Below are 25780 nucleotides of genomic sequence, written 5' to 3' on the forward strand. Positions count from 1 at the left end.
TTATGTATGTTAGTGTTTAGTATTTTATTCAGGTTTGTATTTTATTTCATGTCGATTCTTTCGAATGGCTGCTTGAAGTCTGACACATGGAGTACATAGGTTCGCACAAGTAATGCTTTACCAAGCTTTCCACTTTTAAATGGCCAGAGGATGGCAGGTTTTGAACTGTTCCTGTCTCTGTCCAAAACTTTTGTACATTTTTAGTGTTCCAATTTTGAAATTTACAATATATCTGTAATTTGTCTCCAAGATATCCTCTAGCCCAGACACAATAATTTTGACAGATTTAGATATTTGACAATTTAACTTAATTTTCAGGTTTTTAAAAACAACGGGCTTCATTTACCTTTTCCTAAATGTGCTCTTGTGAAAGATCCTAAGAAAAAGGCTACAACAGATTCATGACGTGTTCTTAAACCACAGAACTGTGTTCACCTTTGTGCTCCTGAGTGTGTAGATTCTGTTCTTACCGAAGAACAAATGCCAAACAAGAAAGCTCTAGTGAATGTCAGAATCTTTGTGAAAACTGGGTTTTAAGAAGAAATTTCATCTTGGTGAAAGAGACCCAATATTGTTGAGAATGTAAATAGGTGTGTGGTGGCTTTCCAGGAGAATCAATGGAGATCTCTCATTTGGACAAGTGCTATTGAATTAGTGTCCACCATTTGTAATCTGTAGTAAAATGCTTCAAATGCTATTTTGCACTAGAGCCCAAAGCTAAGGTAAGTTATGATATAGCTCAGATGATGTTCTTCTCAACATAGTAAAGCACAAGTTCCATAATACAGTAACAAATCGAATTATTTAAAAAAAAGGTTCATAGAATTATGTGAAAATGAGAAGAGTCAGTAATAACATTATTATCATCATTCTATGAACTTCGCTGATATTAAATATACGGTTGTGCCAGACCACCCACCCAAACACCTTGCAGTCGTAGCCCCTTGTCTTTTACAGTCGTTTTCTGTTCTGTTACATCAGCAGACTTCAGTTCAGAAAGCTCAATTTTCACACAACGCTACATGCAAATACACAGGCCTGTATCCGAGTGTGTGCCTCCATAACAGCCTCCCTCAGTTTACTTTCACCCCGTTTTCCTGGACCAGCTGGTTACCTCTGGTGTCCCGCCTCACTTCGCGTAATTTCTCCTGTTGTTTTTCCGACAAGCCCCGCCTTAGTAACCGACTGTAACTCAGTTTCCCATGTCATAAATACTTGTTTCAAACACTTGAAATTGTAAATAAACAATCGGTTTTCATTTAACTGAGGTGTCTGTAATATTCAAAACTGTATGATTCGGTAACTATCATTTATGTGACCTGCGGTCTATGTAAATATATTTGCATATATTGAACGCAAAGTGATATTTTAAATTATATCAACATATTTAAATTTGTCTTTTTTTTAAAAAAAAAAGGTAAATATTTGCCGCTATATACACGCACAAATATCAGTCTATTGAAAATATGCACATTCCTGTTATTAGGCTATTAAGAGCAGAAGGAAGCAGCCAATCCTGGCGTAGGGGGCGGGGCTTCACGAGAACGTGTGATCGAAAGCAACCATTTCCGCCTTGACATTACACGCCTACCCTACACAGCTAAATAACTACTTGACTTCGTTTAAAGAGGCTTTAAAAGAGAAAAAGCGCCCGGTCCAGTCCGGCCCAGACCACAGTAGCAGTTCAGGAAAACGCTGCAGTTCCTTTTTCACGTGAACAGTAAGTCTAGCTGCATAGTGTTGTTCTTTTCTCTAAACCGTTCTGTACCGTACAAGAAAACTCGGCAAGCTTACTTATCGTGTTAATCGTGTCTTGACAGTGACTTTGAGTATGTGATGTTATAGAAAAATGGAAGCTCCGTTGGATCAGGCTTAGCAGAAGTAACCTCCTAATAAAAGAAGATGAAAACACGCTGAACGCATATGTTTAACTTGGCCAAAACGCAGCATTTCAGAGCGATGGGGTGGATACAGCTCACTAAAAGCCAGCCTAGTAGTTTTGTGATGTTCATTTTAACACATCGAATGAAAAACTGTAAGCTTAGGCCTAAACCACCGATAGCTTCAGTTTAGGATGCGGAAAAGTTGTCTTTAATTTGATTGGATTACTGAAAGTGGGAGGGTCCATGCGAAACAATCTCTCCCTTCTGGGGTTTAGTTGCACACCCACTTAGTTGCACACCCACGCCCATGTTTGGACAGATTATCATACTGATGGAGTCAGAAGATAGCTGCATGGTGATGAATGAGTGCCCTGACAGGTGTTGTGTGCCAGTTTGTTGTTGAACTTGATTGCTGTTTGAGAATAAAGACATGGCAGGGTGGTTCAGAGTAACGATAAGTCTTGTCGCTTATTCAAAGATTACTAAGTTACCTGTCTGCCTCCAACCTTAGGCCCCATTTCTTCATGCCATAGCTGGCTTAGCAGCTTTCTAGCACTCCACCCTCCTTGTTTGCATTGGAGTTCCATAAGCTATTGTCTCATAGCTGACTCCTCTCAGTTTGTCAGTTTTCTTGCCATTGTGTAAGACATGTCAGTTAAAAGTATCCTGCGTCAGGGTTCTTTAGGGTATGTTTGATTAAGAGGAGTTCTCTGTCATGTTATTGAGTGAGAGATTATACATTGCCATGCGCAGTGAAGAGAATTGATGGTTCCAAAGTCACAGATAATGTTTACATTATAGTCTGATTGCATCAGGCACCCACTCATTTGAACTAGTATCTTAGAATGCAATGAGTTCGAGATAACTATTTGCAACTTTATCGCAATTTTGGCCATAAAGAGATAAGACATGTGAGGTGTGTTCTGTAGGACAGGTTTTACGTGTTTCTTCTTTTACAGTGCACTGAGAAAGTAACAGTTTACCCACAATTCAGTCAGAATCACCATTAGATTGTATTACATCCCCAGGTTCTTTTCAGTTCCTATCACCACCTCTTTAAAGAAACCTGAGTCAGTAAGTTCCTCTACAGTGAACCATTTTGCATTGAATTGCTCTGAATGATTGTTTACATTTCAACAATTTAATTATGCAGAAACTTTGGAAAATCAGTGAAATTCCCCTTTAAAGGCTTAGTGCAAAACGCTCCAGTTTTTAGCTTTAACCTTTCCACCGAAGCACATGTTCAGATGCCTCTCTTTGTGTATCCTGTCATTAAAGCAAAACCAAATGCTAAGAAATTCTGAAATTCATGTAAATGTTTAAATTCTGTTTCTATATTTCACTTATTATTACAATGATTACATCTTTTGTAATGTAAAAAGAATGCAGAATAGAAGCATATAGACTTCTGGACTACCCTGTACTTAACTGAAGAACCATGTTACAAAAAATATTCAAAATTTGATATGCTTGTATATAATTCCCCCGTGACCCTGAGGGAGAAGCGGCTTAGAAAATGGATGGATGGATGTATATAATACTACATAACAGAATCCATGTATGTGATTGTTATAAGCTCACTTTTAGACTCCACTGGTTCACTGTCAGTCCTAATAACACATGATACAGAATTAAACAAATTAAAAACACATGGGTGTCTTGAGGCAAGAATTCAGTGGGCTTGTGCTTTCAGATTCCAAGGAATAGGAATCACTCTGATTCACTTTTTATGTCACATGTTCATGTTTACTGGCAGGGCTGTTGTATTACTGTTTGCAAAACTGTACCGTATTACTATCAGTTGTATTACTGTTTGCAAAAAAGGACACAGAATATGTAGGTAATCTTTATATTTAACAATAAGTTAAACAATGGATTTCCGGTTATGGCGTGGTGCTAGTTAGACGCAAACCGGAGCCCGTTGCAAATATTCTGGAAAATTCGGCACTGAAGACTACTAGCCACATTAATTCTGAAATAGAAATCAAAACAGCTTACACTACAGACAAAATGCCCACAACAAAACCATTCAGAATGGTGCAGAAAACAACGAAAACAGAAACCTATGTGGAGCCGCAATCCACGGACGTAACAGCTCAGATGGAGGCTAGCAACAGCCAAGACCAGCTAGCATCGAGCGAGATGCTACAAGCCATCCAAATGATGAAAGACGACTTCACATCTAGATTTGATATTCACCGCCATTCAGAATGTCCAACAGGAGCTGCATGCCCATGAAACCACATGAGTGAGGCAGAGAGCCGTGTGAATACCAATGAGGTCAATATAGAGTCCCTGCAGAAGCAAACTGAGGAAATGTAGGCTACCATAAAGGCACTCACTCCGAAGGTTGACGATTTGGAAAACCGAAGCCGCAGGTCCAATCTATGCCTGGTGGGGCTTGCGGAGAGGGCTGAGGGAGGCGATATGTGTGCTTTCCTGGAGAGATGGATCCCTCAAACTCTTGGCTCGGAAGTTTTTCCCAAGCCCTTAACAATTGAAAGGGTGCACAGAATCGGAAGAACAGATGAAGGTATAAGTGATTCTGCACAGAGGAATACACGTCGAAGAGCAGTCATCATGAAATTCCTGAACTACAGTGACAAAGTTAGGACCATGAAGGCAGCGAGGGACAAGGGCGCCATCCTGTTCGAGGGCAGGCGAGTGATGTTCTTCCCGGACATCTCAGCAGAGCTCCACAGGCAGCGAAAATGCTTCGACGGGATGAAAAAGGAGCTGCGATCTCTCAACATTCCAGACCTCCGATATGGCATCGTCCACCCAGCCACCTTTTGTGTGACATACAAGAGAAAGCGTAGCTCATTTAACTGCCCAGTGGAAGCGAGGAAATTTGTTCAGGGTCTGGGAAGGAGCCGGGAACAACGCGGGACAGGACACGACTGTGATGAGGCTAATGTTGATTGATAAGTAGGCAATGATCATTTGACCTACCAGCTGGTAGTCAAACTCTTGTAGTCTATGTGAGGTATAGGTTAACAGGGTTAGCAGTAGCCTGCATGAGGATCATTTTGTGGTCTGCTTCAATGGCTAAATGTTAAATATGATTCACCAGTCAGTTGAAATTGACTTTATGTTGTCGTTGTTCTATGGTGACTCAAGAAACAAACACTGGCTTAGTAAGATGTTCAGAATACTCTTTTACCTCTTTAGTTTAAAAAGAAGAAATCTGTTTAATGGTTTACAGTTTCAACTTCTTTCAAATGGTGTTTATACAACTCTAAGTGGGCGACGGGGGATAGGTTAGGTCTGTTGCATGCACTATGTTGCTCCCCATGAAAGTTCAATGAAGTTCAATGAACATGAAAGTGTGGATCGGCTTTGCTCCATAGCCAGGACAAAATGCAAGGGATGGGAAACCTACTCGGTTATGGAAAGAGTAGGAATATTTGGTTACAGAAGTGTTTTTGTTTGTGTTAACAACATGTTTGTTTTTGAGTGTACGATTAATTCAATTTACAGCAGTCAGAATGAGTATTCAAAATAATAGTCAATTACAGTCCAGCACAATGGCTTCACAAGCTGAGATTCAGTTCACCTCATGGAATGTAAGAGGTTTAAACAACATTGTTAAACTGAAACAAGCTATGAGCAGGCTAAAGCAATTAAAATCTACAATTGTCTTCCTCCAAGAAACGCACTTAACGCCCGACAATAATAATAGAGTAAGAAGAAGGTGGTCTGGTCAGACATTTTTTGCATCATTTTCCTCTCATGCAAGAGGTGTAATTACCTTGATACATAAATCAGTCCCTTTTCAAGTAATCAATACAATCAGCGACTGCTCAGGGCGATATATCATTATCCAAGGAAAACTCTTGTCTGTTCCATTAAATCTAGTAAATGTATATGGAACAAATGATGATGACCCAATATTCTTTAGAAACCTTTTTCTCTTACTAGCCTCAATGCCAGGTTATTTTGTAATAGGAGGAGATTTCAACTGTGCCCTCTCCCCAGATATTGATAGATCGACAGGCTCAGACATATCTCATCAACAAACACGACTAGAGCTGCATCAGTGCCTTAAAGATTTTAACTTAATAGATATTTGGCGATATAATAACCCTAATACTAGAATGTTCTCATGTTTTTCAAGTACACATCAGACATTCTCCCACATTGACTACTTTTTAGTGTCAACCCATCTTCAGCCCCAGATTAAAAAGAGTTGGTATGATAGTATAGTTATTTCTGATCATGCTCCAGTTACTTTTACATATGCACCACCTAACTTTCGTAGAGGTTCTCCAAGATGGCACTTTCAAACATCATGGCTAAGGGACCCTGGTTTTTTGAAGTTCATAGGGGCACAGATAGACATGTATTTTGAACTTAACACAAACGAAACAACGGCATCAGTAAGATGGGAGGCTTTTAAAGCCTTCCTAAGGGGGCAAATGATAAGTTATACAAGCCACAAAATAAAAGATAGTAAGATTCAGTTTAAAAAGCTAGAAGATAAAATTAAAATAATGGAGGAGCAAATTTGCTCAAGTAGTGATCCTTCTAGACTTATTCCACAGTTGCTAAAATCTCAATATACTAAAATCTCAATATAATGAATTGTCATCGAACCAGGCAATAAAGAGCTTGTGGCGCCTAAGGCAGAGCTATTATGAACAGGGAGAGAGAACAGGGAAACTTCTGGCCTGGCGTATTAAGCAATTGCAGTCGGAGAGGGCTATAAATGCAATTGAAGATGAGGATGGACGCATAACAGCTGACCCAGAAGAAATAAATAGTTCATTTCAAACATATTAGCAGACCCTATACAGTTCAGAATACTCACATATATCGCAACAAAGGCAGTCAGAATTTCTTAACTTGCTACAATTCTCTACATTGGATGAAGTTGGTACTGCTTCTTTGGAACACGAATTGGAAGCTGAAGAGATAGCTGATGCAATTAGCAGCATGAAGGGAGGGAAAGCGCCAGGGCCTGACGGCAATCCAATACATATATATATATATATATATATATATATATATATATAGTATTCATGAGTAAATTGATTCCACCTCTTATGGATATGTATCTTGAGTCCTACAAATCTGGCACTCTACCCCCGACTCTAAATTGTGCACTAATTACATTGTTGGCCAAATGTCCAACAGATAGAAGTCATATAGACCAATCTCACTTCTAAATAATGATACAAAAATTCTGTGTAAAGTATTAGCAAGAAGATTGGAATCCATACTACCAAAAATTATACACGAGGACCAAAATGGTTTTGTACAAGGGAGGCAAGCCTTCCACAACATTCGGCGAGTATTAAACATTGTACATTTAAGTACTGAAATAGAGGATAGAGCTGTACTGTCATTGGATGCGGAAAAAGCTTTTGACCGTATCGAATGGCAATATATGTTTGATGTTCTCCAGAGAATGGGTGTAGGAGATGGATTCATAAAATGGATCCGTATTCTCTATGCAAACCCATCTGCTAGAATTCTCACTAATGGGCTGACTACTTCTCCATTTAGATTACACAGAGGCATGAGACAAGGTATCGTGCCTTTCGCCCGAAGACTGCTGGGATAGGCTCCAGCACCCCCCCGCGACCCTGACGGAGAAGCGGCTTAGAAAATGGATGGATGGATGGATGGATGAGACAAGGTTGTCCCTTGTCAGCTCTTTTATTTACTGTTGCCATAGAGCCTTTTGCCATAGCCATTCGAACACATACTAGTATCAGAGGTATAGAAATTGGTGAGGTAGAGCATCGTATATCATTATATGCAGATGACAGTTTTATTTCTCTCCAATTTAAGGCAAACTATTCCTGCACTACTTGATCCATGTATTGTCATTGATTGTTGACAAGGACATTCCTCTTAATCCTAAACTGTGCATCTTTCAAATATTCCCAGATGAACTTAAAATCCATAAAAAAGAGTCCTCCTTGATTAATCTATGTCTCCTTGAAGCTAAACGTCTAATAGCTCGATCCTGGAAAAAGGAAGAAGCCCCTGGTCTATCACAGTGGATAAAAGGAATGACCTCAAGTCTTGCGTTGGAAAAAATAACATATTTTATCAAGGGTAAAATGAGTGAATTCCGAGACATATGGGAGATGTTCCTGAATTTTCTTAAAAAGGGGGAGATGGCTGACTGATGATGGACAATTCAACAAGATGTACTTTGGTATAATGTAAAGCCTGAAGTGGAACACTACAGAAAGGGGACATGACTGCAGTGTAACAGATTGACAAAGTGATCGGTGAACATCACGTACTTTTTTTTTTTTTTTTTTTTTTTTTGGGTGTGTGTATTTGTTCTTGTCTTTCTTTGTTTGGATATTTACTGTTGCTAAGTTGTAATCGGTCTTTATAGCCATTGCTCTAATCTCTTACATCATCTTGAAAAGCAAATAAAGATATTGATCATAAAACAATAAATTAAACATAGGAAAAAAAAAATACAGCAACGCACACTTGTGGGGCCCCCTGGTATCTAGAGGGTCCTGCCCCATTCACTGATGTATGCATGTAGAAACCACTGCTGATTGTCTTCGTTGTAGGATAGCTGAAAGTTTGGACATTGTGTTTCCTCGAGTATTAATTGCTGTCGTTTTTAATTTCTCAGATCATGTCGAAGAGAGCCACAACCAGCCAATTGGATACCGAACGCACTGACTCATCAATCATAAGGATCCCACCACACCACTTCATCCATGTGTTGGATCAGAACACCAACATCGCCCGGGTCGAGATTGGACCTCTCACTTATATCCGCCAGGATAATGAGAGGTAGCTTCAGTCACACCACACAAAGCACAGTATATCATTTACAATATCTTTTGTGTCAAATGTACAACAGCTTGCGTACAAATGAAAGCAAAGGGGGGTCGTGCTCAGATGCTCCTCATCAGAGTTATGTGATCATAAAATGTATTTGATAATTGAAATCATGTGAACACTTTAATCATGTGTGTCAATCTCTGACATTACAACAGTTCATTTCTACATTTATTCTATAGGAAACAGTTATACGTGTTGTAAATTCTTTGCCATAATTTGATTCAATCCAATTTGATTCAGATTTGGGTACATTTGGGACTTATTTTTAAATACACAAATATATAAAAGTAGTGGAATAAGAAAGATCCTTTTTAATTTTATGATTCATTTTTACATTTTGAATAACCAGAGAATGTTATTTTGACTAGAAAATAAGCTTGTACTTAATTCAGTATTATTGTAGTTGACATGTAATTGGTTCTTAGATTCCAAAAATTGTAAAAAAAAAAAAAAATGTTAAGTTGCAATTTAAGGCTTGCTCTCATGGACTAAATAAAGTGTTGCTCCACATTGTGGATCATATCACTTTTACAGTAACGGTGTGTGTAATTTGATATTTTATCCATATTGTTGTTTCCTACTTTGAGTAATAAGCAGAGAAACCGGATACTATTTATTTATTTCTTTATTTTTATATACACCCTTACTCTAATGACTTTGATAGTGTCCTCCTGTCCACGCAGTTGTGATCATTATAATGTGATAATAGCTCTAATATAAGCTAATGTTGGATCAGCATGTTTAAGAGTTTAAGTCATACACTTGGGCAACTCTAGGGTGGTCAAATGGAAAATGTGGGTGTGATTTTTATTGTGGCAGGACTAGTTCTACCAGGTTTTCACATAGGTTATACGTTTGATCTGTTAACGTGCAGAGCTCTAAGGATCGGTGCTGTTACTGTTGTTTAAGCCTCAATTGAGAAAAAAGTACATTTTCTGGTTGTCTTGGCCAAAAAAAACAAACCTGGACATCATAGAAATAATTAAAATTTGAATTGCAGCTGCAATATGTTTCCCCAAATTGTTCAGCCCTGCTTTTGTGTGTAACATCTGTTTGAATGTCAATGGATGAAACCTGGAACAAAACCATTCTTCAGCTAAATCTTCAGCTGTGTAAACTTTGTCATGGAAACAGCTTTACATAGACTTGTAATTGAATTTGAATGACAATAGGGAGACCTGTGGCTGGTATCAGATTTCAAAGAAATGAGATTAGAGAGACATACAGATGTTGCTATATGCACTGGTGCTTAACCTGCATTAAGAGCAAATTGAACAGCAGTAACTACAGTGGAAAAACGTGAAATGAAATGCACACACAACATTGCTTTTCCATAGTGACATGCAGATACATGACGACATGAAAAACAAACTCTCTTTTCAGGTTGCTTCACCTCTTTACTGAAAAGCAGTGCACGAGGGGTGACGTTTTAAAAACGATTGCTAAATTCCTATCAGAATTGAATACTACCCACTTTAAAATGTAATGAGGACATGGCTATATTGATTTCCACAGTGCAGTACTTTAAATAGATTGTCCTCAATGAAAACAGTAAAATACGTTGCACACATGCCATTACTTTTCCATAGGTGACATGCAGAATAATTGAAAAGCAAAACCACTGTTACCTAGTTTTTACAGCGCTTGACCTCTTTTTTTGCACTTCGTGTGCATTTGCCTTGTTGAAATGCAAATAAAACAGTAAAATGCGATGCACACGTGAACTTTCATTTAAACGGTAACATGTGGAAAACAAGCGAAAAAGTAAAAGATCAATTACAGTGATTTAATGTTGTTTTTTATGTACAGTATGGTGGAAAGCAATATTGTGCCTTTATTACTTTTTAAATTGGGTTGCCTTTCATTTTTAAAATCTGACTCCTCATGCATTGTTTGTCAGTAAGGAGGTCAAGCAATGTTAATACATTGTTAATGCAATACAATGTTAATAATGCAATGGAGGGTTTGTTTTTGATTTTGCCACATATTACGCATGTCACTGTGGAAAAGTAATGTCCTGTGCATTGCATTTTATGTTCTTCCACTGTAGCGATTTATTTTCAATTTGGCACAAATGTCTCTCCATAAACCTGAGGGACCAACAACAAGCTGTATAGGGATGTTTGGGGAGCACTGTGTTGTTGAAATTTATCTTGCTTTTTCCTTCAACTTGCCACTTTGTTTGTTTTTTTTTCTCTATCTGTTCTGATAAATGGCCAAATTCATTAGCTGATTCGCTTAGCTCAGAAGTGAACTTTGTTTTTGGGTCATAGTAGCAGCCAGTACCTTTTGAATGAGTAATCACTAACATGCACTGTTCGAACTCATCTGAAGCTATATGTGAAATTGGCTCAATCATTTTTTAAAAATAAATATGATGTACGGTCTTATGTAAACATTTGAACACCCTTGTAAAATGACATGTTTTGTTGATTTTCTAAATTAAAAAGGTAACACATCCCCTAAAGGGTGCACACTTAAGTGTGACATTTTTAACATTGACATGAGTTTAACATATGTAAATGTAGCCTCTTAATTGAGGGTGACCAAAAAGGCCAAACAGACAAAATAATTCACCAATAAAGACAGTAGGTGAGGTTTTGAATTGATTTTTAAAACTGTATTTTATAATATTAGACTAAATGTTGTTATTAAAAAGGCTAAAAAGTGAATTTTTAAATAAGATTACGAATTGAATAAGTTATGTGTATACATATGGTATATAAGCATTAGGGTAACTTTCTGGCTGGCCAGATTAAACATCCTTATAGACCAGCTTTGGTCCATAGGCCACACTTTGGACACCCTTATCCTGTCTGGCTGATATCTGATTGTATTTTACTGACTCCTCAAACCTCTCTTATCCCCCTGAAGAGTCCTCTTCAACCCAACCCGGATGACCATGATCCCACCCCGCCATTACTGCGTGATTCTGAACCCAGTGGTCCGTGATGATGAAGGCCATGTCCAGTTTGACACTGCTGGCCAGGCTAAACTTCGCCATGCTGACCTGGAGATTCGTCTGGCCCAGGACCCTTTTCCCCTCTACCCTGGAGAAGAGATCCAGAAGGTGTGGCTCTTATTTCTCTCACTACTTGTTCTAGTGCCTCTTCAGTTCCTCACAGCTGTTTTACAAGAGAAGTGGTTATTAATGGGTTTTGAGTAAGAACCTGATCTGAATTTTTTCAGTCTGCATTGTGTAGTTGAGTAAAATAACAAAAATGAACATGATGTTATTCCAAACTTTTGAATTATGTTCCTGAACAATTTTCTCATAATATATCTAATCTAAATTACGTTATTAATGAAAAAAATTTCTCTGCCTTTGTCTTTCAGGACGTGACTCCACTGCAGATTGTGTATCCTGACACTGCCCTGCGGCTGCAGGCTCTTCTGGACTTTGAGGAGGAGGATGGAGATAAGAGAGTGGCTGGAGATGAGTGGCTGTTTGAGGGGCCAGGTGACTTATCACCCTCATGTCAACTTCCCTTTCTCTCTCAGGAGTATCCGGCATTCAATCAAACAATAAAATTTAGAAATCTTACAGCCCTCGCCTCCCTTGTGAACACTCCAGTGCAAAATGACATGATTGCTTTAAGAAGAAGCATTTTTTTTGTTCATTTAAAATGCCCACATCATGGAAATAATCTTACTTTTATTAAATAAAAGATTTTTATACAGACTGTTAAGGTTCCCAAATGTACCATTCATGCCATTCATAGACATCACAACCATAAATTTACATGTGACTGCCCATTCACACTGTAGTGTTGTGCCATGTTGTTACTGCAGACAGACTGTAGTTGAGTTACTGGATTGGCAGATGTGAGAAAAAATTTACTGACTTTCAGGAAACAAATTAATCTTTGCAGCATTCCAAAGGATCCACATATGTGAAAATATTTTTTTTTCTGATGCCTTGGAAGGTTTCAATCCTAACTTAACAGTTTTTTTTTGTGCATTTCAGCCCAGTCTGATGTTTAAAAAGCAGGTGCACTGCAACTCTAAATGATAAAGTTTTAAAATGTTGATATTAAAATTAGTTATGGGGAATAGACATACATAATAACTAGACTTCAGGGAACGTATCATAGGAAATAGTGATGTAATATTTACCTCTGACCTCTTGCAGGAACATACATCCCCAGAAAGGAGGTGATGGTGCTGGAGACCATCAAGGCCACAGTGATCCGAGAAAACCAGGCCATTCGCCTCCGAGCACGCAAAGAGGGCGTGGACCGCAGCGGAGTCCGCAGAGTGACTGGTTAGATACTTACCCACACGATCATTAATAAACTGATATTTTTGTATGTGATTAGTTATTTAGTCACACTGACACATAAATCCTCCTCAGGATATGAGGGTTTACTTGACTTTGTTTTTTGGTTCTTTATGTGGAAACAGTTCCAGAGTTTCATTTAGCCTTTCAGAAGGTATCTGTGTCTTTAAGCACCACTTCAGTCTTCTGCTCAGGGTTTTTAATTTGCATTAAATGACGGCAATGACAACATTTATGTCTTTCAAAAAATATAAAGATTAAGTAAATCCAGTATGTCTCCTAGAATTTATAGCCTATGATAATATTATATAACTATCATTATCATATGACCATAATTACATTATGAAATTGTGTGTGTGTGTGTGTGTATGACAGGTGAGGAGTGGCAAGTGTGTAAAGTGGGAGCGTACCTGCCTGGGGCACATGAGGAGGTCATCGACATTGTAAATGCATTCATCCTCACTGACAAGGTAATTAGCGCTTACCTTTTCTCTCCCTCTCTGTGTGTGTGTGTGTGTGTGTGTGTGTGTGTGTGTGTGTGTGTGTGTGTGTGTGTGTGTGTGTGTGTGTGTGTGTGTGTACACATATATAATAAAAATAATCTCTCTCTCTCTCTCTCTCTCTCTCTCGCTCGCTCACTCTGTCTCAGAAAGCACTGCATGTGCGCGCTCTGCGGCCATTCCGAGATGCTGGTGGACGGGACCGAAGGACAGGGGAAGAGTGGTTAGTGACGCTGGCAGACAGAGAGGCACACATCCCCTCAGTTGCTGAAGAGGTTGTGGGGGTGGTGGATGTGACTACACTGAGCAGCAGACAGTACTGTGTGATTCTGGACCCTGTGGGACCTGATGGCAAGCCCCAGCTTGGACAGAAGAGAGTGGTGAAGGTGCATTGATCCTCCTCCTCCTTACATCACAGGCACTATAGACTCAGCACCAGCATTGTGATAATAGCTTAATAAGTACACTGGCATGTAGTAGTTTTATAGTATTGCATAGCTCTTATTATTTTGCTTATTTAACAATATTATTATATATAATATACTTTTATTTCATCATGTTTTTAAAAAAAAAAGAATTTTTGTCAGGTAATATCTAACTCTGTAAGCTCTAAAGGTCTTTAACTTGACATGAATTTAATGTTTTTACTGTCATACTTTTATAACTTTCGTGTACATTTTGTAGTAGTTTCCAAATAATTTTTAGGTTTTACTGAATAATCCTTAAGTCTTAATATTGATAACTCAAAGATTTAAAACTTAAAAGGTTAAGGGTGCAGCAAAACACACTGAGGTTATGGTACCTCTAGTAGTCAATTTTATAGATTTGATTAGAGCAGTTATTGCAGTTAAATAATTAAATTATTGATTCCTGAAAAATATTTTTGGTGTCCTAGGTTTGTGAGTGAATGCAAATTTATAAAAGATGAGTAGAAAAGAAAAGATGTATTTATGATTCTTTTACAATATTAACATTTATCTGTGCAGTTAATATTACAAGTGAAGACTAAGTGTTTTCTTTTTACTTGAAATCTGACATACTCATGTCTGTTTTTCACCTTAAAGGGCGAGCGCTCGTTCTTCCTGAGGCCTGGTGAGCATCTGGAGAATGGCATTCAGGATGTGTATGTGCTGTCTGAGGAAGAAGGACTGGTGCTGCGTGCTGTGGAGGCCTTTGCGGACACAGAAGTGGTGAGACAGAGAGAGACATCTGTAGCACTATTGATTACTTCACAAAAGCCTGGCCTCTCCCTTCTCCCTGCTTAGAAGGCAAACAGAATAGGGACATTCTGTATATGGTTTAGAGCGCATAGTATTGTACTGTACTCTGCCAGAATGTCGACTGTCTGTTTATTCACCTGTAGCTGTCAATGCTGTCCACACCCCACAAACACACTGCACACACCCTAACGAAACATGCCGCATTCCAGAAATACCATACGTCATGCCATTTATCTTTTACATTACTTGCATGAAGCAAAGTTCACTTCTTACACAAAAAATTTGAAAAACCGGTAGTCACTAGACCACTAGACTGCTGAGTAGATTTTTGCATTACCCTTCAAAAGTTTAGAATTTTGAATATTATAAGTTGAACAATAGGCATTAAAATATAAATTAAGATCATTTATTGATCATTTAAGATTTTGGGGGACAGAAATAAGTTATTAATTAGTATACTGTAACAATTTTTAGCATTTAAATACTAAATGGGGATATTAAAATACCCCTGTAATCTTTTTAAGCCCTAACAAGACAGTAGTTGGTAATTAATTGGCTGCCCGTTACTACATCGTTAAGCAGTAAATAGTTATTCAAGCAATTTCTTAGGGTCCCCTAATTTGTATATTAAACAGTTGTATGCTGAAGATTGAACACCCTTATTCAACTGACATGTTTAGTTAGCACATCCCATATAGAGAACAAACCTAAAAATGGAATTTTTTTACATTTTTTAGTGCACCATTTCTATTTATTTAATAAAGTTTAATAAATAAAAATTTTAAAAAGTACAATAGAAAATGCATCATAACTTTTGCACAGGCCACATTTTATTTTTTTCTCCAGAGTGTTCAATTCAGCAAAATGAGCAGTAATTATGCATTAACATGTCTTTCCTGTAGAGGAAGCTTTAACATATTTGCACTTTGAAAAATTTTTTGGATTTTACCAGGGTAAAATCCCATTTTGTTTCTTTTCTAACTATTTGACTATTTCTGACTATTTTAGTACTCAAGTCTTAAGACCATAATTGAATGGTCTCGACCTACCCTTGATGTTAAAGTAAAGACAACTTTTTCTCAAAAACCAGATGATTGTCATGAGGACACAGCTATGTACATAAAGCACGTTTTAAACCAGAAGCACTAATTGCACTGCGGGTGAGAAGAAAAACCCAAAATGCTAAAAGACGCAGTGTGGATACAGCTCGACTAGTGTCAAGACAAGAACCGTCTTTACCCAAGACCATTTATTTGTTTTGCTAAGACTTGAGTACTACAACACTATTATTACACAAAAGTACTTTGGAAAATGCTTAACTTGGTGTAATTAATAATTAATGGTGTAGTAATGAGCAAATAGTTAATTACTAATGACTTAATGCTTAATAAGAATGTTACAAGTGCTCTGGTAAATGCTTTATCCTAGTTCATGTTTGATAATGTAATAATAAGCAGCTCGTTAATTAGTAAGTATTGGATTGATAAGGCTTAATAATGGCATAATAAGGGATATTGATGCAAAAGATTATTATGTACAAAACTAAAAAGTGCTTATTGCTTTTTTCACTCTAGTTATTGCTTAGTAATACAGTAATGAGCAGCTAGATGATTACCAACTACTGGCTTTATAAGGCTTAATAAGAGCTTTACAAGGGCGTTATTATACTCCCTATGCTGAAGGGTTACCCTATCTATGGATAGTAATACCACTTTACAATAAAACTGTGCATATGAGCGTGTATGAATATTGTACAGTTCATTAATAATTTTTTTTTATTTAGGACAAACATTTTAGTCATTAACAAGAACTTATAATACATAAACAAAGTGCAGCAGTGACCTGTTGAATATTAATAGCTGGTGTCATTGACAGATATAATAAGACTACCCTTATAAAAAAGTATGTGAAAAGTTTAAATTTTATTTAATTATGGTAATTAAATTATGGTTCTTACTCTGTCTTCTCAATTGGATTGCATTATTCAGATATCAGATATTTAAATTCATCAGACATATCAGGTCACTGTTACTAATTTGTGTAATGACTGCTTATTAATGATTTTAACATGCATGAACTAGTTAATAGCCATTTAATAAACTCATTTTAAACCATTCATAAGCCCTTTATGAGGGTAGTCTTATTGTAAAGTTGTACCTGGATATTTTTTATTAAACAGTTCTGGTTATCAAATCTGATTGTCCAAAGCTGTTGAAAAATACTTAATATAACTCAATATATACACAAATGCCCACATAATTAATTGAATTCTCTATTGAAAAACCAAATTATTAAAAAACATTCTCTTTGATTATGTCTTTGGTTATTGCAACCTTAGCATATTGTTAACAGACTGCATTGCAGAAGAATTGTTTACTGTGGTTGCTATTTAATGAGACATAATAATGTGCAGGTGTATGTGTGTATACTTTACATATTTGAACTTCATATAATTTCTAACAACATTGTAAAATGGCTGTAACAGTTATCTCATAACCCATTGCTAGACCCACACTTTTGAATGGTCATTGCAACCTTCTGAATGTTTGTTCATACAGAAATGCTTTGTGAATGCAGGTCCTGATGCTGACGTAGAAGAGGTTTACAAAACAACTTAAATTTAAAGTTTTTTTTATCTCTTTATATTCTGAATCAGCTCACTCCTTCTTTTTCTCTCCACCTCTATTATTTAATCCTCATCCTCCATTTAATCATTCTTTTTTTACATCCTCTTTACTTTGGAATTGTGTTTTATGCTTTTTACTGGTTTCTCCTAATGCTTTCATACACACACACAAACATGCATGTAAACACACAGACACACACTCGGTGCATGGTTCACGTGCAGCAGTGTCCTTCCCCACCTGTCACTGGCCACTGCCATTGTTCCCCTTCCTTTCTTCTCTGTCTCATCCCCTCTCTCCCCCTCTCTCTCCATAAGCAAGAGGAAGATGATGAGGAGGAGCAGGAGAAACGAGGAAAAGGGGCTGGGGTTCAGCGTCGCCCTGGTGACCGCTGGATGCTGCGTGGGCCAATGGAATACGTCCCACCAGCCACTGTGGAGGTCCTGTTGCGGCAACAGGCCATCCCCCTGGATGAGAACGAGGGAATCTATGTGCGGGACATCAAGACTGGAAAGGTGCGTGGCGTACACACATTATCTAAGCTGCTTATCCTCCTGGGTTCAAAAAACATAGAATTGTATTGAAAATTGTGTTTTGCGTTGATTTACCAGACTAATGTTTAATGTGTTACAGATAGACCCTCAGTTTGTTAAGTTTTTCTTCACGCTCCTACTATGTTTTCATTTGTAGCAGAGATATGCAAGTTGCTTGCATAAAAAAAAATCTTGCTCAGATAATTCTATAAAGTTATAAATCAAAAATGTGCCCTGCTCTCCCCTGTATGTGCTTCAGATGTGGGGCTTGAGCTTCCCTGGGCTGTTATTAGGAGGGCTTTTGCAGGTGCCTGCAATGATTGCAGTAGACTCCCTCACAAAAGAAGCAATTCTAACCTTTTCATTTTCTAACCACCCACTGAAAGCTTGCGTAAAACCACGTGAAACATTAATAGAGAAAAGTGGACCCTCCCTGCTCATACAAAGTACTCTGTTTGACCATATTTGATGGTGGGTGGGTGTGTGATAGCTCTTGGGTAACCAGACCTGTCACAGGTGAGGAAACCGCAAGAGCAAATTCCAAGTGCATTTAAACTGAGAAAAGCATACATATAATTTATCTGTCAATTAAAGTATAGACTGAAGGAGTCTGAGAATGATTGATTGTATTTTTACCTTTTTATTTAACTGTTTTGAAACGAGTCATAAGTGAGGAAACGGAAGGTTTCAAATGCACTATCCCATGGTACTATGTGCAGGTGCGGGCTGTGATTGGTCACACCTACATGCTGACCCAGGATGAGGAACTGTGGGAGAAGGAGCTGCCCCCGAACGTGGAGGCGCTGCTGACCAGCTCCCGGGACCCTCTGTCTGGACGTTCTGAGCGAGAACAGGGATTGGTTGGTGGCCCTCGAGACAAAACAAGAGTGGTGTCCTATCGTGTCCCTCATAATGCTGCGGTGCAGGTGTATGACTACAGAGAGAAGAAGGCCAGGTAACAGTGCTGTCTCCCTCAAATGGGAACCACATTAGACACTTGGCTACCAAAGCTAATCCATTAGCTTATCTTAAATTTTAGTTCTTATTAGCTAATTTAGCTAGCTAACATGAGCAATAGAACACATACTACACGGTCAAATGACGCTTTTCATTCCTAAACCATGGGCACTGAGAGGGAATCTGTCCCCTCTTTGCTATGATAACAGCATCAACTCTCTTCAGAAGGCTTTACACTAACATGGAACATGGCTATGGAGATTCTCAGGTTGCAGGCAGATGACTTTATGGCTTTATTGTATTTAGCAGCTACAAGAGAGCCAATTTTGAAAATCTCTCCCTACGGTAATTTACTAAACATGATAAACATTTTAATAGACAAACACAGTGGTTTTGCTGGTACATCATCCAGAATCACACCTGAGCGTTTCACTTTAGGTGCTTGTGCATCACTCTAGTGCTGCTGTAGTGTATGAGGCTGAGGTTGGCTTCTTATTGACCAGCTTCTTGTTTGAATTTTCCCATTTGGAAAAAAAATTATGGCTTGATTTAAACTATTGATGTCAACGTGTTTTTAGCACAAACATCATTGATTACGTCAACTGCCCACTGTGGCCTTAATCGAGGCTGAGCTTGTTGCTCCTACATGTTTCTAATTCACAGTGATAACACAGTGGGCCAGGGCAGATATTTGATGAACTTGTTGCAAGAGTGGCATCCTGTAACAGAGCTACATTGAAGCGCGCTGAGCTTTTCAGGGTGATCCATTCTACTGCCACTGTTTGTTTATGGCCTGTTTATTGCCTGACTGAATGTTTGATTTTTGAAGCTGAAATAGCCACACACACACGCACAAATAAACACTCAAAGATTGGAGTAGAGCCAGGATCAGCTGCTGTTTTCTTCCTCCAGAAGCTGGAGGAGTCCTCTTACAGTGTTACATAAGATTTTGCCTACGTAGTCAGGCTATTAGATGTCCAGGGACGCTTGCAGTTTCAACAGTGGTGGAATGCTGACTTTTGTGCAAGATTTTCCTTTACCTGTGCTATTCTACACCTGAGTGCTTGTGCTTATTAATGTTCATTGAGTGTGCACTTATTTTAATATGGCACTTTAACAAACAGGTGCAGGAGGAAGTTGGATATAAACATGAGTCATGTTTATTAGAGGCAATTCTGATAAGTGTTATAATCCAGAGCAGGGGTCAGTACACATGCAAAAACGTGCAATGCCTTGCAACTAGTAACTGAGGAAAGGACTTCTTATACAAAGAGACATGAAAATGTGGTGTTACAAAGTAGGTATGAAACTAAGAACAATTTGTTTTTAAAAGATAGGGTAATTTATGGGTAGTGGTCAGGATAGAGCCAGGATGGAACAGAGTCCGAATGGGGGCTGAGCCAAAACAAAAGTTCATAACATTTGTTTGATGTACTCACTTGCATTACTGTTTAGTACACGTATCAAGCTCCAGTTCTAATGGGCCAAAACACTGCAAACATCTGCACGCTGTCTCATTAAACATACCTGATTCAGCTCATCAGCTTGTAAGCATGAACTGAATTCAGTGTTAGAGGAGGGTAAATGTTAATCTTTGCAGCGCTTTGGCTCAGAATGTCCCCAGTTTGACATGCCTCTTTTAGTACATGCCTTATAATTTAGTTCAGCTAAATTTGCTAAATTTGTCCAGGAGACTTGCACTGGAAGTGGCAAACTGATGATTTGAGCTGGCCTTCTCTTACTCTCTTTGACGTAGTTGAATAATATTTTTCATTGATGCTTTCATTTGTCTGAACTGTCTTAAATATTACTTTGCTTGATTTTAATCAAAGGGATAATTTGACTATAATAAACCCATTGAACTGTTAAACTGCTTGTTACAGCAGAAAGTGCTTCTTTTTTTTTTTTTTTTTTTTTTTTTTTGCATTGAACTGCCAACATGTTTTAACCATGTACAGTACTGTGAACATGTCAGAGACAACCCTTCATTTATTTATTTTAAAGTCAAACTGGCCATTAAGTGTTTAAGTGTTTGCATCAGGAAAAAAAAAGCAGAAAACGCACCTTTAATTAAAAATTAAACAGAAGCCAAACAACTAAATGCATATTTGATTTTTTCAGTATTTACTGTGTTCAGTATTTGCTTTTATTACAACTCCATTCTTTTCAGGAAAAAAAGTTCAGTCTTAGAAGTTGGTTGCATTTTCTGCATCATACAAATCAAATAATCCGCAGAACATTCATTGATGTTGAGAGTTGGTCATTTTGTTGTTCTGAGAACACCAGCAGCAAATCTTGCTACACTTACTTCACAGCTACACATCCTTTCAGAGCCATTGCAATGAGTTGTCTTCTCATGATGTAAGGATGGACAAAAACACTGGTGTATTTTTATTTATTTATTTTGGAGCAAGAGTGGAACTTTGATTCTCTTAAAGATTAACATTTTAGGTATTGGTTATATGATGACAGTTTTGGTGGTCAGACCAAGTCTTGCAAAGTTGATAAGAGTCCCATTATTTATAAAATAGTTTTTGAGCACCAGTTTTGGAAACTCCTATTTTTTTAAACTTATTTTCTTTGACTTGGCCCTTCATTATGCAAGTGGATTACTTTATACTTCTCAGAATATTTCCTGAAAAATCAGTTTGACTGGAAATTAAACTAATGAAGAGTGGTCTCTGACTTGTGCACAATACCATATTTTTGAGAGTAACTGACATTTATTTTTAAATAAGCAATAAATCATTGCTAAAACAAAAAAAACTCTCTCTCTCTCTGTTTCAGGGTGGTGTTTGGGCCTGATCTGGTGATGTTGGGTCCAGATGAGCAATTCACTGTTCTGTCCTTGTCGGGAGACAAACCCAAGCGGGCCAACGTCATTAAAGCGATCTGTCTGCTGCTCGGCCCCGACTTCTGCACAGATATAATCACCATAGAAACTGCAGACCATGCCCGTCTGCAGCTCCAGCTCTCATACAACTGGTAGTCTGTCTGTCTGTCTGTCTGTCTGTCTGTCTGTCTGTCTGTCTGTCTGTCTGTCTGTCTGTCTGTCTGTCTGTCTGTCTGTCTGTCTGTCTTTTTTTTTTTTAGACTGGCACTTATTGCACACTTATGAGCAGGATCATCCCTGAGGGAAAGATCATCCATCCATCCATCCATTATCTTCTCGCGGGGGCAGCATCCTAAGCAATGAAGCCCAGACCTCCCTTTCCCCAGCCACTTCCACCAGCTCTCCAAGGGGGATTCCGAGGCGCTCCCAGGCCAGCTGGGCGACATAGTCACACCAGCGTGTCCTGGGTCTTCCCCGGGGTCTCCTCCCAGGTGGACTTGCCTGTGACACCTCAGGTGGAGGCGTCCAGGAGGCATCCTAACCAGATGCCCGAACCACCTCAGCTGGCTCCTCTCGACGTGAAGAAGCAGCGGCTCTACTCCGAGTCCCTCCCGGATGACTGAACTTCTCACCCTATCTCTAAGGGAGAGTCCAGACACCCTGCGGAGGAAACTCATTTCGGCCGCTTGTATTCGCGATCTTATTCTCTCCACCCTTTTCCGCCTGAGAACCATGGTCTCGGATTTAGAGGTACTGATTCTCATCCCAGCCGCTTCACACTCGGCTGCAAACCAATCCAGCGAAAGCTGAAGTTCGCGGCCTGATGTCCCCAATAGGACCACATCATCTGCAAACAGCAGCGATGTGACCCTGAGGTCACCAAACCAGACACCCTCCATCCCTTGACTGCGCCTAGAAATTCTATCCATAAAAATTATGAATAGAATCGGTGACAAAGGGCAGCCCTGACGGAGTCCAACTCTCACTGGGAACGAGTCTGACTTACTGCCGGCTATGCGACACAAACTCCAGCTTTGTTTGTACAGGGCCTGAATGGCTCGTAGCAAAGAGCCATGTACCCCATACTCCCGAAGCACCTCCCACAGAATACCCTGGGGAACACAGTCGAATGCCTTCTCCAGATCCACAAAGCACATGTGGACTGGTTGGGCAAACTCCCATGAACCCTCCAGAATCCTGGAGAGGGTGAAGAGTTGGTCCAGTGTTCCACGACCAGGGCGGAACCCGCACTGCTCCTCCTGGATCTGAGGTTCGACTATAAGCTGGACTCTCTTCTCCAGTACCCCTGCATAGACCTTGCCAGGGAGGCTGAGGAGTGTGATTTCCCCTGTAGTTGGAACACACCCTCCGGTCCCCTTTTTTAAAAAGAGGCACCACCACCCCAGTCTGCCAATCCAGTGGCACCGCCCCCGATGTCCACGCAATGTTGAAAAGGCGTGTCAGCCAAGACAGCCCCACAACATCCAGAGCCTTGAGGAACTCAGGGCGGGTTTCATCCACCCCTGGAGCCTTGCCACCAAGGAGTTTCTTAACTACCTTAGCGACTTCGGCCTCAGTAATGGACAAGCCTATTCCCATGTCCCCAGACTCAGCCTCCTCACTGGAGAACGTGTCGGTGGAATTGAGAAGGTCCTCAAAGTATTCCTTCCACCGCCCAGTGACGTCTTCAGTCGAAGTCAGCAGCACACCATCTCCACTGTATACAGTGCTAGTGGCACACTGCTTTCCCCTTCTGAGTTTGCCAGAATATTTTCGGAGCCGACTTAGTCACTTTCCAAGGCCTCACCACACTCCTCCCATACACGGGTTTTTGCCTTGGCGACAACTGAAGCCGCAGATCGCTTGGCCTGTCGATACCTGCCAGCTGCCTCTGGTGTCCCACAGGCCAACCATGCCCGGTAGGACTCCTTCTTCAGCTTGACGGCATCTCTCACCTGGGGTGTCCACCACTGGGTTCGAGGATTACCGCCCCGACAGGCACCAACTACCTTACGGCCACAGCTACGGTCAGCCGCTTCAGCAATGGAGGAACGGAACATGGCCCATTCTGAGTCAATGTCCCCCACCTCCCCCGATATCTGGTCAAAGTTCTGACAGAGGTGTGAGTTGAAGATCAATCTGACAGGTTCTTCTGCTAGACGTTCCCAGCAAACCCTCACTATACGTTTGGGCTTGCCTGGTCTGACCGGCATCTTCCCCCACCACCTGATCCAACTCACCACCAGGTGGTGATCAGTTGACAGCTCAGCTCCTCTCTTTACCCGAGTGTCCAAAACACATGGCCGCAAGTCCGATGACACGACTACAAAGTCAATCATTGAACTGCGGCCTAGGGTGTCCTGGTGCCATGTGCACTTATGGACATCCTTGTGTTCAAACATGGTGTTCGTGATGGACAAACTGTGGTTTGCACAGAAGTCCAAAAACTGAACACCACTCGGGTTCAGATCAGAGAGTCCATTCCTCACAATCCCACCCCTCCAGGTCTCACTGTCATTGCCCACGTGAGCGTTGAAGTCCCCCAGTAGGACAATAGAGTCAGGACCCGTTCCCCAACCCGAAGGCGTAGGGAAGCTACCCTCTCATCCACCGGAGAAAACCCCAACATACAGGCACCGAGTCGAGGGGCTATGAGAGCCCACACCTGCCCGCCGCCTCTCACTATGGGCAACTCCAGAAAAGAATAAAGTCCAGCCCTTCTCAAGGAGATTGGACCCAGAGTCCAAGCTGTGTGTTGAGGTGAGCCCAACTATATCTAGCCGGTATCTCTCAACCTCGCGCACCAACTCAGGCTCCTTCCCCACCAGTGAGGTAACGTTCCAAGTTCCAAAAGCCAGTTTCAGCAACCGAGGATCAGAACGGCAAGGCCCACGCCTTCGGACACTGCCCGATCCACAACGCACCGAACCCCTACTACTGCCCCTCCCATTGTTGGTGGGTCGATGGGAGGGGGGACTCATGTAACTCCTTCGGGCTGGGCCCGGCCGGGCACCATGAGTAAATGCCCGGCCACCAGACGCTCGCTGGCGAGCCCCTCCCCCAGGCCTGGCTCCAGGGTGGGGCCCCGGTAACCCTGTTCCGGGCAGGGTACACAAGTCCCGTTTTTGTGTCTTCATAGGGGTTATTATGGATCACACTTTGTCAGACCTGTCACCTAGGACCAGTTTGCCATGGGAGACCCTACCAGGAGCTTTTGCTCCAGACAACATAGCTCCTAGGATCATTCAAGCACGCAAACCCCTCCGCCACGATAAGGTGGTGATCCATGGAGAGGAGGGGGAAAAAAAAGTGCAGCAAAAAATGTATAGCCAGCAGTGCCCTTCCACATATGTATGTTTTTAACTTGGTGACGTATGTTTGTTCATGTGTTTGTTTACCACAGATCGTAAACATACTGTCTATGGTGCATGAATTAAGCTGTCTCTCTCTCACCCACCACCACCACCCCCACCCCCACCCCATCACCAGGCACTTTGATATAAAGAACCGCTCAGACCCTGCACAGGCTACAGCCCTGTTCTCTGTTCCGGACTTTGTGGGTGACGCTTGTAAGGCGATCGCTTCCAGGATCAGAGGAGCTGTGGCTTCAGTGCAGTTTGATGACTTCCACAAGGTGTGTCTCAAAGCTTCATTCTTTCCCACCACAGCCAGGAGGAATGAAATTCAGTTCCTCTGGAGGATGGTGAATTGTTTAACTCAGAACAGAAGCTGAGCAGCACAAACATCAATAAATCATCAAATTAATGATATAAAAGGCTATATAATCACATATGCCCAAATAAAGAACTCCTGCCAAGGCTGATTTTTCTCTATAGGAAAACCATTGTTTTCAGAAATGGCTGCTGTCATAATCATCTAATGTCATGTAGTAAACTAAAATGTTCTAAACCTGATACGTCTTGTCTAGCTTCCATTTAATCCCCAATGTCACTGGATCTGTATTGCTAAAGATTGAAATTAAGAATACCCTATATCTGGGCTATTCTTATCAAGAGAGAACCTAGGACCCAACTTTAAAAAATTAAAATGACTAAAACTTTTTTTCTTTTGGCTATACAAACAACAATGTCGGGTTAAATAATTAGATATAAACTTAAATTATTTC

The 25780-nt window shown here is 40.2% G+C and overlaps 1 protein-coding gene across 2 annotated transcripts in view; it reads left to right on the forward strand.

Moving 5' to 3' along the window:
* The first annotated feature begins 1561 nt into the window (after positions 1-1561).
* LOC108413260 (major vault protein) overlaps positions 1562-25780 on the forward strand; it is a 33463-nt gene continuing 9244 nt past the window's right edge. Inside the window, exons 1-13 of one of the 2 annotated variants that reach the window (XM_037544949.1) lie at positions 1565-1720; positions 7392-7524; positions 8494-8657; positions 11583-11778; positions 12045-12168; positions 12841-12972; positions 13363-13457; positions 13637-13873; positions 14552-14677; positions 17649-17846; positions 18584-18819; positions 21609-21806; positions 25144-25288. In XM_037544949.1, coding sequence (XP_037400846.1) covers positions 8497-8657; positions 11583-11778; positions 12045-12168; positions 12841-12972; positions 13363-13457; positions 13637-13873; positions 14552-14677; positions 17649-17846; positions 18584-18819; positions 21609-21806; positions 25144-25288 — 1848 coding nt within the window. In that variant the 5' untranslated portion in view covers positions 1565-1720; positions 7392-7524; positions 8494-8496. Of the gene's footprint in view, positions 1721-7391; positions 7525-8493; positions 8658-11582; positions 11779-12044; positions 12169-12840; positions 12973-13362; positions 13458-13636; positions 13874-14551; positions 14678-17648; positions 17847-18583; positions 18820-21608; positions 21807-25143; positions 25289-25780 lie in introns of both variants that reach the window. The other variant, XM_017685695.2, reaches the window with a different exon arrangement.

The sequence above is a fragment of the Pygocentrus nattereri genome, chromosome 14 (assembly GCF_015220715.1).
Source record: "Pygocentrus nattereri isolate fPygNat1 chromosome 14, fPygNat1.pri, whole genome shotgun sequence".
NCBI classification, from domain to species: domain Eukaryota; kingdom Metazoa; phylum Chordata; class Actinopteri; order Characiformes; family Serrasalmidae; genus Pygocentrus; species Pygocentrus nattereri.